This window comes from Bos javanicus, chromosome 18 (genome assembly GCF_032452875.1).
Source record: "Bos javanicus breed banteng chromosome 18, ARS-OSU_banteng_1.0, whole genome shotgun sequence".
In the NCBI taxonomy this organism is placed as follows: Eukaryota; Metazoa; Chordata; class Mammalia; order Artiodactyla; family Bovidae; genus Bos; species Bos javanicus.
The window spans coordinates 34,940,297-34,956,092 of record NC_083885.1 but is presented as its reverse complement, the minus strand read 5'-3'; the positions used below and the strand labels follow the sequence as shown (position 1 = coordinate 34,956,092).

Sequence of the window (15,796 nt, the reverse complement as noted above, 5' to 3'; positions counted from 1 at the left end):
TTCTGTGCTCCCTGGTCGGTAGAGGAAACAGAGACCAGAAACAGAAAAAAAATTGCGGTTTTATGCAGGACTCGGGAATGGAGAGGGGCTGCCAAGTAAGTGGGGCTTCACTCAGCGTCCACCAGGGGGCTCAAGGAAGCCGAGCAGGGCGTGCTACTGCCGGCCAGCCCCTCAGCAGGGCTGGCTTCGGAATGGAGGGGGTTTCAGGGTGAGGGGTTGTCTCCCGCGCCCAGGTAGGAGGCCCGGCTCTCAGGGCTGCTGTAAATGGTTAAAGCTCCGGGCAGGCTGAGGGCTGGGCCTCCTAAAGCCGCTGGGATGTCCAGCAGGAGTGGTGCCCCGAGTGTGGAGTCCTTTCCTAGGAGAAGCGGGGCTGTACTCAGCAGGGAGAGACGGTCATCTCCTTTCTTCGGGGAAGGAGAGCTTCACTCGCCTTGCCCTCTGGTCAGTTGCGATGAAAGATCCACTCTCAACCTCCCCCTCTCTCCCAGCCTGGGAGATTTCCCTCCAAAACATCGACTGCCCAGCCCACCCAATCGTGACACCTCAGGCCCCTCAGGGTGTCCCCCAGGTCCCTGAGTCACCACATATATTACCTGGGCCTGGAGAATTTAACCCCTTAACCGCCAGCTCAGTCTCACCCTTCTCTGGAACCAAGGGCTGCAACTGCAGAAGAGAACCCCAGGAAGCAGCTGGGGAAGGGAGCTGGGGCTTTGGCAGAGGGAGAACAGTGGTGGACTAAAGGGCTTGGCTGAGCAACTCTCAGCACCCACCCCCACCACCCTCCCCACCCCCATCTTACCAGGGACAGCTCCATGTCTAAGTCCATCAGAGTCCATTCCCGCCCTTGGAGGCTGGAGCCCAGCACCTGAGGGGAGCTCTGGGTCAACGGTGTCCTCCCCAGGGTGCCCAAACAGCTGGAGCCCACCGAGCCCTGTGCCCCTGCCTCACTGAACGTGTACTCACATCCAGCGGCCCTGCGGGCTCCACACTTTCAGGGGGGGCCCGAAGCAGCATTGGAGGCAGCAGACTGTCTGGGCTCCGGCCTCCCCTCTCCAGGTCCAGAGGGCCCCTGTGCACAGAGAACTGCTGTTGGCCACTCCTTGCTTTAGGTTTCCAAGGAACCTGGATACATCAGGATCTAATCTGACAACATCTAGAGTGTTAGAAGAGGACCTCCCAACCCACACACACAGAAGAGCACAGAGAAAGCACCTTCTGCCTCCTACCTTTGGCCTGAGGTTTGGGTCGTGTGCCTGCCCCCACCCAGGCAGTTATCAGTACCAGTGGGTCCTAAACTGTTATGTACTTTACAATCTTTACAATCACCCCAGTGGTGGCATTTAAAATGCAGACTCCTCAGCCCTGCCACTGAGAAGTTTCCACTTTCCAGGGGCCTCTGAAGCTGGTGCTCCTTAGAGCAACTCTGCAAAATCAGGTCAGATCATGGCTGCCTCCTCAGCCACCCTGGGGCAGACAAGGCTGGGAAGTTTCAGGACTAGCTAGTGCCGGTCTAGCTGCAAAAGTGGCCCATGGGGTTTATAATCACAAATGGGCTTTCTGCTCACCTGTCGGGAACCTCCCTGGGGCCTCTTGGTTCAGGCTGTTGGACATTCCTGGGCCCCTCAGGGCTGAAGCTCCCCTTCCCCTCCAGGATGGCCTGCACCACAGCCACAGGCAGCGGTGGGGGTGCTGTCACGCAGAAGTCACACTCGTTTGGGGCCAGGGCCAGCCCGGCCTCGCCTTCCCCCCCTGGGCTGGCTGGCTCTTCTTTGAGCAGTGCCAGGCCCTTCTCCCTGCACCAGAGAAAAGCTTCAACCAGACCCTGGCGCTGACCTCTCCCCCTATCCCCACAGCCATCTGGGCTGCCAGGCCCACCCCCCACAGCTCCCCAGAGGGCAACCCCTGTCCCTCTTACCTCCTGCCACCACTGGAGGGGGAAAGCCTGGTTCCTTCAGGGGAAGGAGAGTCTTCCGGGAGGTCGGAGATGATGGGGCCCCTGGCCCTGTGAGGGCTGCTGAGGCCCAGCGTGGTCTCCGGGAGGGGCTGTAAGTAGAAGACGAGGTTGAGCCCTTCACCTAAAGTCATAGGGTGAGCCGGAGCCTGACTGGTACCACATGGGCAAGACCTAAGGGGGAAGGCTTGAGGGGGGAGGCTTGGTCCACGCGGGGTCTGGTGGGAGGGAGGCTAGGCTCTATCTTCTCTTCTATTTCTTTTTTTAAAAAATCTGTTCTTTTAGGGGAATGGGGAAAGGGAACAGGCTCTCTATGGAGAGATGAGAGGAGAAGCAAAAACCTACCGACTGGATAAAGTAGGGGTCCTGCAGGAGGGCACCAGGTAAGGGGCAGGTGTTGAATTTGGCTGGCGATGGGCACCCCTCATCCAGCATCAGCGACCTGTGCAAGGTGGCCAGGGGCACAGGCAGGGGGCTGGGCAGGTTCATCTCCCAGGCCCCTCAGCCTGCACCACTGCCCTCCCACAGGCCCCAGCAGCCACGTCAGCAGAGCTGAGGCCTGTTGCCAGGGCATCAGTCACATGCTGGAGGCAGAAGGGGCTCCCCCCACAGAGATGGGGGCCCTTTGGGGGCAGAGGGGAGGGAGGAAGCCTGGTTTGGGCCCCAGACCCTCTGCTCTTGGGATGCTTTGGGGTGAGGGGGAAGGGGATCATGGGGTGGAAATACAGGGTTAAGGTCCTGGAAGTGAGGGGTCTGAGAGTCAGGGTTTTGGTGGTAGAATTAGGGGTAGGGGGAAGCCCTGGAATGGGGCTTTTGGGGAGATGGCGATGGGGTGAGGAAGACGGTAGTGCAGGGGGAAAGGCAGGTGAAGGGGTTTCTGAAGGAGAAGGAGTCCTGCCAGGGCTCTGGCAGGGGGTGGGGGCGTCTCTGGGGTTCTCACTCACAGCTTCCTCTTAGCTCCTGCGCTGCCAGACCCAGCCTGAAGTGGCCCAAAGAGGCACTGGATCAGCTGAAAACAAAGGGTTAACTCATCTTTGGGGCCTTGCCCCTCACTCTAACAAGACACTTCCAGGGGGCTTCCAGGGCTGGGCGTTGGGGGGATACGTTCAGGAGTGGGGTCGGGGCAGAGGAACACCTTGCCGATGACCCGATGCTGTTGACCGTGGCTCTGCCGCAGGGTGACCACCTCCCTCCACAGGATCTCGTTCTGCCTGGGGAAAAGGCGTGGGAGGGTGCTGAGGCATCTGAGAGTTCGCGGGGTCACCACCCCGACCCCCAGAATGGCAGGCCCGCGCCCGCGCCCACTCGGATGATCGTCCATCCATAGTCAAGAGACTGCCACAGCTCGGCCCACTGGTCTTGGAGGAGGCACCGAGGCACAAGAGAGGAAGGAGCTGCCCAGAACCGTCTAGAAGCCAGTGTCCTCGCGCCCAGAGCCCCCCTTCTCCCTCCCCAACCTCCTCCGCCCCCTCCCCCCGCACTGCCTGAGTTCCCGCAGCCGCGCCTCGGTGCTCTCCTGCACTCCCCGAAAAGCCTGCACCTCTCCCAGCAGCCGGCCCAGGTCCTCGGGGCGCCAGCGGCCGTCGTCGCCGCGCAGCGCGGGCACCTGCAGGTGGGAGGCTCTCTCAGGTAAGGGTCGCACGAAATAGCTGTCCCACTTCCACCCAGGTTCGCTGGTCACTGCTGGCCGCCCCTAACCTTGCGGCGCACGCGTTCCAGCAGTTGCTCTCGGCCGCGTACGAAGCTCGGATGCTGGAACTCGACGTGATCCCGTTCGGGTCTCAGCAGGCCACCCTGCTCGATGCTCACCACCTTCCGAAAACCGTCTAGGGAGCGGGGCGCGGGAGCGTAAGTTGCTAAGTCCCCGCGAACCAAGTCACCCACGCTCGATTCCCACTAGGCCCTAGGGACTCACACATATTGAGTTGCCGCACGAAGCTTGCCATGTTGCTGTGCTTGAAGTATTGGGGCAGCACCTCCTTGGCGAAGCGGCTCTGGTCGCTCACGAGGAAGCTGGTGCCGCTCTGAGGAGAGCACCGCCCGCCCACTCACGGTGCGGGCGGAGACCAGACGACACGGTGAGCAGTGCCCGCCCACGGCCAAGCCAGTGGTCTGGCGCGCGCACACAAACTCACACTCACTCTGGAGACCGAGACTGTCATTCATGGGGACGTGGGACGAGGCCGGGCCGGAACCAGCTCTAAGGCCTATCCCGGGGCGACCACAATGAACCTCTACCCCAGCCCACCCAGACTCCCTACTCGGTTCTCTAGGAGGAGGCGCAGAGGCCAGACTTGGGTTCCAGACCCGGATGGCTCCCCGACCCGCGTTGTGACTCTGAGTTAGAATCAGACCCAGCCCTTCCCTTCTCCTGGTCTCTGTTTTCCCATCTGTCTGATGGGATAGGGTGGGAACTAGAAGACCTCGAAGATCCTTCGGGTGCTGGGTCTCCTTCAGAAGGCTCCTACCCTTTCCTCTGCCCGAAGGAAGTCGCCTCACCTCCATCTCCAATACCACAACCCCCGCCCAAGCCGTCGCCTACCCTAGACGGCTGAATCAAGGGACCCACAACCCCGTCCCAGGCAGGGGTTGATGAGCGTGGACGTTCACTGACGTGGAGGAATCCCGGGGACCACTGAGGAAGTCGAGGGGCCCCAGCCCTCACCGGGCTCCAGCGGATCAGGTGGTCGGTGCCCGGGTCGCCCACCAGCGCCCATAGCTTGCCGAGGAAGGCAGGCACTGGGCTGGGGCCCGGCTCCGTGGGCAGCGCGGCCGGCGCTTCCTGCATGGCGCAGTCTCGGCCCCGCTAAGCGCTCGGGCCCGGCCGCCGCGGGCTTGTCAAAGCCGCGGAAAGTGCTGCGTTTGCCGCCCGCCCCGCCCTACTCCGCCTCCCGGCGCCGGGTCAGGCGGGGGCCACGTGCGAACCGGCGGGGCGGGGCTCTGGCCGCGGCCACAACACCAGCGGACCGAAAGGGCAGTATGGGATCGGATGTGCGTGGGGGCAGGGTGCAGGAGGGAGGGAGACCTGAGTTTGAGTCGCACCCTTCTCAGGCCCGCTGTTTGCTCCTGTGTTCTTCGGGAGAAATCGAGCGTACACAGCCTGATGTAGGCTGGGAAAGCGATGGAATGGGCACAGCCAAGCCTCGGGGAGAGTGGCAGATAGGAGCAGCGACGGTGGGGAGGAGAAGCAGATACCCTCCCGCGGAACTTGGGACGCTGTCATTCCGAAGATGTCAGGACCCCAACCCTGATCGATGCAGCCGCACCGGTAGAAATGGACCTTGAGGTCTCAAACCCTCCCTACCCTTCTTCCAGCCTCTGTCAGTTCAGAGCAGACCCGGCCTTTCACAGGACGCAGAGATAATGCTTGATTTATTTCACACTCACTCCAGAGGCACTAACACACATCCCCCTGAGGCACAACTTGAGCCAGTGCCCTCCCTCCCCCCACGCCAGGACCGCCGAGCTAGCGACATGTTTGCAGAGGACTGGGATTGGAGGAGGGTGATCCCTGTACTGTGGGGACAGTGGGTGTCTGCAGATGTTGAAAGCAATGAATGGACTCAGGGCGCCCTGGACCGGTACCGACGCCACTCCATACATAGGCTCCAATCCTCGAGAGGGACAAGAGGCAAGAGTCCCAAAGAAGAGGGCGAACAGCTGGCCCGCCCCTGGGCAAACCCACGCAGCATTTCAGAGGACACACGTCCGCAGGGAGCGGAAAGAGCGTTTGTCCCATCACGCCACAAGCGTGGGCCGCCAGGGATGCGGCTCCCGCGTTAGCTTGAGCGTGTAGCTGCGCAGGCGCGGGCAGCGCGCGCGGAAGGCGTGCAGCACGGAAGGCCGCACCACGCAGAAGCAGTGCACCTCGCGCAGGCCCGCGCAGCGCGCTGCCAGCTCCTCCAGTGCGGCATCCAGCTCGGCCGAGGCTGCGGCGCGCACCTCAAGCGCGCGCAATGTTGCGGCGTAGTGGCGCGCCGCGAAGCGCACTGGACCTACGGTGTCCCCAGAGAGGCTGAGGCGCAGCGTAGCCACGGGTACGGCTGGCTGCAAGACGCGCGTCACGCTCTCTGCAGGCAGCACCGGCTCTAGCTCCAGCTCTACCTGCAGTCCCGGGTGGCGGAGGCTCAACGCGGCCCAGGCTTCATCAGGCAGGGGGGGCGCGCGTGCGTCTTCCGGACACGCGCACCGCAGGGCGAGGAGCTCGAAAGGCGCGCGCTCTGGCGCCGCCAGTGCCTCAAGCGCGGTGCGCGACAGGCTGGCCAGGTGCAAGCCAAGGGCGCGCAGGCAGGGGCAGGCCTCTAGTAGCTCGAGCACGGAGCCCGGCCCCACGCTGCCCACCAGCGTTCTGTTATCTAGAAAAAGGCTGCGGAGCTCCGGACAACCGTGTGCCACCTGCAGCACTAGCGCGTCGTCCAGTGAGAAGGGCAGGCGCCGCAGGTCGAGGTGGCGCAGCGCGCTGGCCGCCCCACAGAGGGCGTGCACCGCGTCCAGGACGTCGCGGCCGGCGTCGAAGAGCGGCTTTTCTCCGCGGCATTCCAGGCACAGGCCTCGCAGCCCAGGGGTACGGCCCGTCAGTGCAGTCAGTAAGTCCGTGGCCGCCCTGCGACTCGACTTCCTCGACGGCTCAAATTCCAGCCATAGATTCTGAACGTGGTCCAGGCAGGTGGACAGATACGGCGGCAGCATGCCTTCCAGCTCACAGTCGCAACTTGGAGGTAGAGTGGTGGAGAAAAGGCGTCGGCCGGCCAAGTCCCTGCGACCTGGCGAGAGGACTCTAACCCACCCCTCTCTCTGGGTTCCGGTTACCATCCCCACTTCCTGCCTCCTACCCACACACCTCCTTGGTCCCACCGTGCCTGGTCGCTCCTAGGGATGCTACGAGGGAACCCTGTCCCTTCCTTCAGACGCATCTGCCGCCAGTTGAAACCGTGCCTGAGAAAGCCAGGATATTTTAGAAAATGGCCTTTCTCATTGGTCTTCAGGAGGCGGGGCGGGGCCTGTGAGCTGCCGCATTCACATTCTGCCTGTCACTTCTCAGCTGAGTGAGGAAGTAATTAAATCTGTCTCAATTTTTTATCTGTGCGATGGAGATAATAATACTTACTATCCGTCCATCACATAAAGTGTTTGTGAGGATTAGAAAGATTGGTATACGTAAGGCCCTTAGAACAATGGTTGGTACACAGTAGGTGGCCAATGTTAGAAATGACGCTTTTTAATACGGAGAAGAGTCACTGCATCGCCCCAACCTCTGACTCTACCAATACTGGGAGAAGGTGGGAGGGGGGAGAGCCTGCTCACCTGATGCTCGTGTCGTGCCACACAGCGCTGCAGGTGGCAGCGGCAGCCCAAGCTCTGCAGACCCTCGCTGCAGCAGCGCGGTCGGGCAGGGGCAGGTGGCGGAAGATGAGCGCCAGCACCTCCTCCGGCAGCTGTTCTCCAGGCTCGGCCATGGCCAGGTGGGGGCCCCCCTGCAGGAAGGCCACAGTGTTCAGGGGAACACTTGGAGCATATGTGTAGAAATGCTTGGGGCCCAGGATCCGCTATGTAAATTTGCAGAGCCCAGTGCAAAATGAAAACGTGGGTCTCTCTGTTTAAAATATTATCGAGGATTTCAAGACTGTGACAGCAGAGCATTTAACCAAGCTATTAAACCAAGCCTGGAACTCTGTACACAGATCTCAGACCCGTGAAATCTGCCTGGGATGCCGAGCATTTCTGATTCTTCCTTTAAACTATGTTCTCACTTGTTGAACGAATCCACGTTTTATAATACTCTATTAGAAGGAACTCACCACAACCCGTGCACCAGGTTGATAAAGCCAAATACCTGGATTTGGGACGATGCTGTCAGATCTTTCTCCTAGTCACCAAAGTCTCTGAGGAAGTTGGAGGGCCATTGCCCAGGCCCTGACTCCAGACCACCACGTCTTCCTCAATCCCTCGCCCCAGTCTCCCTCTACCGCACCATCACGGCGGCCAGAGAGCCCGGACTAGTCTTATAGAGGTCACTGAACTGCTTGCCTCCCAACTTAGACCCTGAGTACTTAGGGAACGATGGAGCCCAAACACCAAGGGCCATTGAAATGGCTTCTAAAAGGGCTCTGGGCAGCAGAATCACCCGGACATTTGTTTACCTTACAGATTTCATGGCCCCACCTACTAAATCAAGCTCTCCTCAAACAGTAGGGTCCAGGAATATGAATTTCAACAAGTGCAGGTGTATGCCACAGGTCCCAAGTTGAGAAACCTGGTCCTAACCCCACCCGTCACTAGAGAGTGACGGCAGGGTTAATAGGGCGGGAACATTAAGGAAAACTTTTAATTGACAGGGACCAGGAGCCAATCAGGAAGCAGAGGTGCGGGTCGGGCGTAGCTGAATACGCGAGGAGAAGAGAGGCTCCTTCCCCCACTTCACTGGGGGAGACAACTTGGGTTCTTCCAATGAGAGGCCAGCGAGGCGGAGAAAATCTTGGGGTTATGGGGGCCTGAGGGACCCTGGATTCAAATTCCGATCCTGAACCCCGAGCAGCCCAGGCACCCGTTGGGCGGTTTAGGCTCAACTGGAATTCCACAGACCCACATCAGAGCGCGGCCTTTGTTGGAGACTGTGCGTCCTTTTTGAAGCTGCCAATTTTAGTTTAAGGTGCTTAAAGATTTTCGTACACAACGTTTGACGCCACTGGCCAATTTTCTATTTTCCCATATTTTCTAGGCTAACGGTCCCTGCTGGAATTTGTGTCTCGAGTACCCGGGAGTTTCTGATACCCTCCGCCACTGTTGAACTAGGCACCCAGTTTAGAGTGTCAGGTAGAATCAGAGGAGCTCGACCACCCAGAAGGGGACGCCCCCTCGTTGCTCCATCCTTTACGCGCTGGAGAAAGAGGATCGGCTCTCACCCTGGGGCCCTCCGGTCTCGTAAGAACCGCAAGTCCTCCAAGTCCCTTGCCGCGGGCAGTTCCGCCTGCTGTTTGACCTCAGGCGCCAGTGTCTTACCTGCGCAGCGGATCGGGTGGGCTTTGCCCAGAGGCTGGGGACTGGCCGCAGAGGACAGTGGCGGGAAGGAACCGCGGGGAACCCGGGGGGCGGGACGCCGGGACGGACGGGGCGGCTCGGACTGGGGTGCCGCCCCTGCGCTCCGCGCACACCCGGAAGCAGCGCGAGTCCAGTGGAAGCCGGCGGGCGTGGGAATCCAGGCCGGGCCCAGGCGGCCAGGTTAGTGCAGAGGGTGGGTGGGCTTTCCGTTGCCGGCAGGAACCGAGGCGGGTCCTGACTCAGGAGCACAGGCGCGGCGCGGTTCTCACCCGCGGCTGCTCGGGTCAAGTGGTGGTGGTGGTGGCCTATTGGGCTGTTTCCGTGGGAGGCTGGAGTGAGGGTACCGACGCTGGCCCCTGCGAGTGCCTTGTCCCAGCTAGGGGCTTTCAAGGGGCGGCAGGGCCCTGTGGGTGAGAGGACGGGGTGGTACTGGTTCTGAACAGACATTCGAGAGAAACCCCTTGGCCGGTCAGAGTCAGTTGCAAACGCGAAACTCCAGCAGGAGGGTGGGCTAGTGGGAGGCCGGGGAGCTCCCCTCTAGAACTCTGAGAGGCTCTACTTGAGTAGATGCTGGGACTCGCAGCTTTTCAGTCCTTGAGAGGCCACCCCTGCAGGTCGTCACCGCCTAGCCGGCCAGAAGTGGAGCTACTCTGGACTGTTATTGTTCAGTCGCTAAATCGTGTCCAACTCTTTGCCACCCCGTGGACTGTAGCACGCCAGGCTTCCCTGTCCTTCACCATCTCTCAGAGTTTGCTCAAACTCATGTCCACTGAGTCAGTGATGCCATCCAACCATCTCATCCTCTGTCAGTGTTAATAGAGCGCTGCGCCGGCTGGCTACCGATGGCAGGGGCATATTTTCCTGAGTCGGTACCCACGTGTCCCTTACGATCTCAGCCCAACTAAGAGTTCCCAGGACCCCGGCGGGCCCCGCTGGTAGAGAGGCGGACTCCAGGTGGGTGGGGCGCGGGGCTTCCCGAGGAGGGGCTTCTGTGAAGGGACACAAGAGTTCCCAAGGGGGCTTAGCGAGGCAAGGCCCGCCCCTCACCCCGCCCCACCCCTGCCACTTTTCAACAGTTATCAGGCTGGTTTGACTTCTCCTGTTCCAGTCCTAGAGAGTATGACAGAGATTCCCCCTCCTCTTGGTTTGCAGTGTCCTGCAGGCTGGCCAGTTGGGCAGAGGACTGTCTGGTCCTGCCCTTACTTACCCACCCTATGGGGTCAGCACCCTTCAGTCAGGGGGCTAAGAAGATGTGAAAGAGGAAATGTTTTGGGGCCAGGTTCCCACTTCTCCACTCTGGGCCAATACCCCAGGACTTCCCACTTGTCTCCCTACTGCTCTTGGTCCCACTTGTCATCTACCCCGTTTTTGTTTTGTTTTGCTTTTTAAGAAAAACAAATATGCCTTTTTAATACAAAAGAAATCTCTATTTCACATAAAGTAGAATATTTAAATAAAATGAAAATAAAAACCACCCCAATCTCCCTCTTCCCCAAGAGAAATAAACAATGCTAATTTTTTGTTAATTTCTATTGTTTTGGATAAACACACAAGTATTAGTAAGTTTTCTACCAAAAGATTATGGGGGGAGCTGGTCAAAAGATATGTTCCCTGTGCTCAAACTCAGGGTAGGGTTATCAGGTATCATTCTTCCTGCCAGGTCTGGTGAAAGTGGAGGGTGCCATTTCTCTTTTCCTTTATTATTACTATTTTTTAAATTTGCCAGCTGCACCGCACAGCTTGAGGGATCTTAGTTCCCTGACCAGGGATTGAACCCAGGCCCTTGGCAGTAAAAGCACCGAGTCCTAACCACTGGACCACCAGGGAATTCCCTTGAACCCATTTTTCTAGGAAAAGGGTATGATGTTGCCTCAGGTAAGGTCTGAAGAAGAGGCAGGGCAGTTCTCCACCTGTTGCTCATAGTGCTATAGCTGGGAGGCCACTGACAGGCCAGTGCCATGGTTCCCTGAGTGAGAATTTTGCTCCTTGATCTAGAGCTAGGATTTTGTTGAAGACAGATTAGAGGAGATGCTAATGTCAAGGGCCCTGACTGTGTTTGGACAGAGAAGGAGCCTGTATCAGAACAACTTGAATGGCATCAGACAAGAGACTGTCTCCAAAGACTTGAGACTAAAAAGGAATGATTTAATTCACATAACAGAAAAGTCCAAGATGCAGCTAGAGCCGGGGACATGGTGTGGTTAGGGGTGCACTTCTTCATCTCTTGGCTCTGTAGCTTTCTATGCCAGTTTCATTCTCAGTCAGGCTGAGAATGGCAAAGGAGACCTACCCTTCCTTCTAGCTCAGCTTCAAGATAGGAAAGGGAAACTTGTTCCTCTTTCCTATTGGTTTAGTTGCTAAGTCATGTCTGACAGTCCATAGACTGCAGCCACCAGGCTCCTTCCATGGAATTCTCCAGGCATGAATACTGGAGTGGGTTACCATTTCCTTCTCCAGGGGATCTTCCCAACTCAGGGATTGAACCCAGGTCTCCTGCATTGAAGGCAGACACTTTACTCACTGAGCCAACAGGGAAGCCCAAATTGCAGGTTGATTCTGATAGGTCCAATATGAATCCTATGCCCAACTCAGAACAAACCATTTCAGGAAGGTGAATGGAAGATGCAGATTGGCTAGGCTGGACGTCAGGGGCGAGGTTGGTCCTTCCAACAGGCCTGTGGATTGAGAAAAGGGTAGAGGGAAGTCCCCAGAGGTCAGTCAGGACTGGGGTAGAGAATCTGGGCAGGAGCAAACTACAGGTGTCCTTTGAAGTGAAGCCAGGAGGTACAGCAGGAATGCTGGAGGATAAACCTAAGTGGGGGCTCTGAGATCCCTGCTGCTGTTGTGTTCGACTCTGTGCGACCCCATAGAAGGCAGCCCACCAGGCTCCTCTGTCCTTGGGATTCTCCAGGCAAGAATGCTGGAGTGGGTTGCCATTTCCTTCTCCAATGCATGAAATTGAAAAGTGAAAGTCGCTCAGTCGTGTCTGACTCTTCGAGACCCCATGGACTGCAGCCTACCAGGCTCCTCCATCCATGGGAGTTTCCACGCAAGAGTACTGGAGTGGGGTGCCATTGCCTTCTCCTGCGGGGATCCTCAAATATGAACTGAGGGCATACCAGGACATGAGTCTGGTTGTCCTGTGGGGGTGGGCACCATCCAGGAGGAGGGTGTCTCCAGTCAGCTTTGAAAAGAAAGACACCCTGCCCTGAGGAGGGGGGCAGAACTTCTTTGCTTTTACTGCAACATTGTCCCTCTCCTCTCCCACCCCTGTGACCCTGGGCTCTTTCTGAGAGAAGGCAGTGGAGGGACAGTCCTGACTACAACTCTTAGCTGAGCTGGGACCAGAAGCAAAAGGAGCTGCCTAGGGGATTATGAACTTACCTTCAAAAGTGTGCCATCTGGGTGGGGACAGCTGGGCCATGTGGGACTGGAAAGCTGTCTCCAGGGCTGGGCCGGGGGTGATCTGAATGCCTATCTCTGTCCCCAGGAGGCAAGATGGCGGCTGGGCCAAATGGGCTTGAGGAGTGGGTGGGCAGCGCATACCTGTTTGTGGAGTCCTCACTGGACAAAGTGGTCTTGTCCGATGCCTACGCTCACCAGCAGCAGAAAGTGGCAATGTACGGGGCTCTCCAGACTGCCCTAGCAGGTGTGTGGCTGGGCAGGCACTTGGGGAAGAAAGGGCGGCCTGGGGCTTTTGTGGGCGGGGCCAGGGACTGAGACCCCCCCAACCTCTTCGACTCTGTGGGCTTGTGCTTAATCACTGGTTTGAGGAAAAGATTCCTTGGGGATGACAGGAGGAGGATGCCTGGTTATGTAGGGTCTTTCTTCTCTGGTACGCATAAGTGCCCTTCGGTATAGACTTGTGTCCCTGTGTCTGTGTGTAGTCTACCTATGTGTGCACTAATATTCCCCTACTCCATGCCCCTCCCCCACTCCCCAGATCAGGCCGCTTGCTCACTGCTTTCTACTTATCTTACATTACACTCTCTCTCTTCTTTTCCTCTCTCACTGCAGCACTCCTTGCCCAAGACCCTTCCCCAGTACCTCCCTTTCCAGCCTACTTTTCCCATCTGAGGGCAGAGGCCACAGGAGGTTGAAGCTGGTTGGGGGATCTGGCCCCAGCCTCAGAACAGCGAGAGCCCCTCTCCTTGGGAGGGGGGAAGCAGTACTAGGAGGCGGAAGACCTGAAACCTCCCGCCCACTGCATGGCCAGCTGCCTACCCAGAGGTCTGGGGTGCCCAGGGCAAACGCCCCTTTCTACTCTGCAAAGTCTCTCCTACGTTCCTTTTGTCAACCCTCATTTGAGGCTTCAGAGTGGCACCCACTCCGTCTCAGGGTGATCCTTGTGATAGGTCCTGGCCTTTATTCTGGGTTGTTGCTGTTTGCCTCATCATTCGGCTTCCCAGCCGGGAACTCTGGAGTATACCTGCGCCCCTAGGTGTCTGGGGGTGGGGGGGCGTCTCATCTCAGGCTTCATTCCTTCTCCGGCCTCATGGAGCATGGCCCCGCATGGCGCCTGACTGCCCGCCTCCGCAGAGAGTGGCGGGAGCCCCGACGTGCTGCAGATGCTCAAGATCCACCGCAGCGATCCGCAGCTGATCGTGCAACTGCGTTTCAGCGGGCGCCAGGCGTGCAGCCGCTTCCTCCGCGCCTACCGCGAGGGGGCGCTAAGAGCCACGCTGCAAGGGTGCCTGGCTCGGGCACTGGCCCTGAACTCGGTGCCACTGCAACTGGAGCTGCGCGCTGGCGCCGAGCAGCTGGATGCCTTGCTGACCAACGAGGAGCGCTGTTTGAACTGCATATGCGCCCAGAAGGTGCGGCTGGGCTGGGGCCAGGGTGGGGTGGGGCGGGAATTCGCTGCGGAGACCCCCACCGACGCCGCACTCTCCTCTCTAGCCTGACCGGCTCCGGGATGAGGAACTCACCGAGTTGGAGAATGCGCTCAGGAATCTGACGTGCGGTTCGGCGGGGGGCCAAGGAAGCGACGTGCAAGGCACTCCAGCCCCCTTGCAGTCTCTGGCACCTTCTCCGCCGGAGGAGAAACCGCCACCACCGCTGCCTGGCCAGACTTTTTTGTTCCAGGGTCAGCCCATAGGTGAGACTCTCGGAGAGAGGGAAAGGCAGGATCCTCAGGAGGATGAAGCTTGGGGAGGAGCGAGGTCTGGGCCGGGTAGTTGTGGCGGGAATGGAAGGGTATCCCGAGCTCACTCCCTCCCCACTCTCTCTGCAGTGAACCGGCCGTTGAACCTGCAGGATCAACAGAAGTTCGCCCGCTCAGTGGGCCTCAAGTGGCGCAAGGTGGGGCGCTCTCTGCAGCGCAGCTGCCGCGCGCTGCGGGACCCGGCGCTGGACTCACTGGCCTATGAATACGAGCGCGACGGGCTGTACGAGCAGGCCTTCCAGCTGCTGCGGCGCTTTGTGCAGGCCGAGGGCCGCCGCGCCACGCTGCAGCGCCTGGTGGAGGCGCTCGAGGAGAACGAGCTCACCAGCCTGGCGGAGGACTTGCTGGGCCTGGCGAATCCTGACGGCAGCCTGGCCTAGGCCGAGTACCAGAGAAAGGGGAGGTCGGTCAGTTGCCCAGCCAGGGTTTGGAGCACCTGGATGACCGTAGGTCCCTTCTGCTGCTACTGCTGACCTCTTGTCCACCATGCGACTCTGAGACCACACTTAGCAACCCCACTTAGCTGAGCTGCTGGAGCTGCTGCGCAGAGATGATGGAGGCCCTCTCCAGGAGTCAGACAAGCACCCACCATGTCTGCTGGGGTGCCACTGGGCGTTGTGTTCTAGATACTAGGATAGAGACAGAGTGAATGGGTCTCTACCCTAGTATCTAGAACAGACCTGCTGCAAGGTCTGCTTCACCTTCTCCCACCCTAAAAGAAGGGCTTTCAGCCAGACTTTACCTCTTCATTCATTATTATTCATTAAGGACCTGCTGTATCCTAGGCATCATCCTGGGTGCTGCAAATACTGTGGTGAACAAAACACATGATTCTTGTCCGTTGTCAGTTCACACTCAGTGTGGGACTCTGAATATAAAGTAATAAAATACGACCCATTTTTTGGATGTGAAAAATACAAGGGGTTGTGGGAACAACTGAGCAGGGGTCTAACCCAGGTTAGGGGTTAGGCTTCCTTGGGGAGAAATGAGTGTGAATATTGGGGCGGGGATGGAATGAGAGAAGGGCAGTATTCTTGACATGGCCAGCCTCAGGTGAAGTCTTGAGGAAGGTGAGAGGGAGGGGTATTAGAACAGAAGGTTTACAGTGGCTGGATCTAGGGGTGGGTGGATTTGCAGAGACCCATTGGAGAGTGGGGGAGGCAGAGGCATTTTACAAGAGTTTGGATTTTATCCGGAGGCAAGTGAGAGGCCTTTAAAGGGGTTTGACAGTTCAGGCTGGGAGTGAGGATTCAGAGGGAGAGAGAGTACAGTCCCCAGGCTGAGGCAGTTGGTAGCAGAGATGGAGGAAAAGGATGAACACTGAGAGCTGTTTAGGACAAAGGACAACAGGCCTGGTGACACTGAATGAGGAGAGAGGTGGGAGAGGACTCCAGAGTTTTGCCAGTTAGATGGGAGGAGCGATCTGCTTGGTGAAATAGGGGCCCTGGGGAAGGTGAAGCGCTTGCTCTGTTTGGGACAAGCTGGGCGTGATGTTCCTATCGAACACCAGGAGTTCAGGGATAGCTAGAGCTGTAGTTTTGAGTTCAGGAGAGGGTCAAGGCTAAGGACTCTGAAATATACAGGCGGGAGTGGCTGGGACAGCCCAGGGGGAGGTCCTGAAGGACACCAACTGGAAAAAAAGA

The 15,796-nt window shown here is 58.5% G+C and overlaps 3 protein-coding genes and 1 non-coding gene across 11 annotated transcripts; 1 reads left to right on the top strand and 3 right to left on the bottom strand.

Moving 5' to 3' along the window:
- Positions 1-39: 39 nt before the first annotated feature.
- Positions 40-5,200, bottom strand: HSF4 (heat shock transcription factor 4). Of its 8 annotated transcripts, none has more exons than XM_061387537.1 (13): positions 4,617-5,200; positions 3,867-3,975; positions 3,650-3,777; positions 3,433-3,557; positions 3,087-3,162; positions 2,896-2,960; positions 2,297-2,393; positions 1,916-2,069; positions 1,566-1,689; positions 964-1,069; positions 800-865; positions 594-663; positions 40-355 (listed from the first exon to the last, which is right to left on the bottom strand). In XM_061387537.1, the coding sequence occupies exons 1-13, from the start codon at positions 4,737-4,739 to the stop codon at positions 204-206; spliced, it is 1,395 nt and encodes a 464-aa protein (XP_061243521.1). In that variant the 5' UTR covers positions 4,740-5,200; the 3' UTR covers positions 40-203. The 8 variants fall into 8 exon arrangements, with proteins under 8 accessions (XP_061243521.1, XP_061243513.1, XP_061243514.1 ...); XM_061387529.1 differs by having other exon boundaries at positions 594-735; positions 1,566-1,793; positions 1,916-2,043; XM_061387530.1 differs by having other exon boundaries at positions 594-708; positions 1,566-1,793; positions 1,916-2,043.
- A 94-nt stretch (positions 5,201-5,294) lies between these two features.
- Positions 5,295-11,592, bottom strand: FBXL8 (F-box and leucine rich repeat protein 8). The gene is made up of 4 exons (XM_061387528.1): positions 11,511-11,592; positions 8,951-9,978; positions 7,256-7,425; positions 5,295-6,662 (listed from the first exon to the last, which is right to left on the bottom strand). Exons 2-4 carry the CDS (start codon positions 9,434-9,436, stop codon positions 5,690-5,692), a joined length of 1,629 nt encoding a protein of 542 aa, XP_061243512.1. The 5' UTR covers positions 9,437-9,978; positions 11,511-11,592; the 3' UTR covers positions 5,295-5,689.
- On the bottom strand, positions 10,744-10,816 carry TRNAK-UUU (transfer RNA lysine (anticodon UUU)). The gene has a single exon. It is a non-coding gene; the product is annotated as a tRNA-Lys (tRNA).
- Positions 11,593-12,487: 895 nt separating the features above from the next.
- On the top strand, positions 12,488-15,046 carry TRADD (TNFRSF1A associated via death domain). The gene is made up of 4 exons (XM_061387560.1): positions 12,488-12,638; positions 13,529-13,806; positions 13,889-14,087; positions 14,223-15,046. Exons 1-4 carry the CDS (start codon positions 12,488-12,490, stop codon positions 14,531-14,533), a joined length of 939 nt encoding a protein of 312 aa, XP_061243544.1. The 3' UTR covers positions 14,534-15,046.
- The last annotated feature ends 750 nt before the right edge of the window (positions 15,047-15,796 follow it).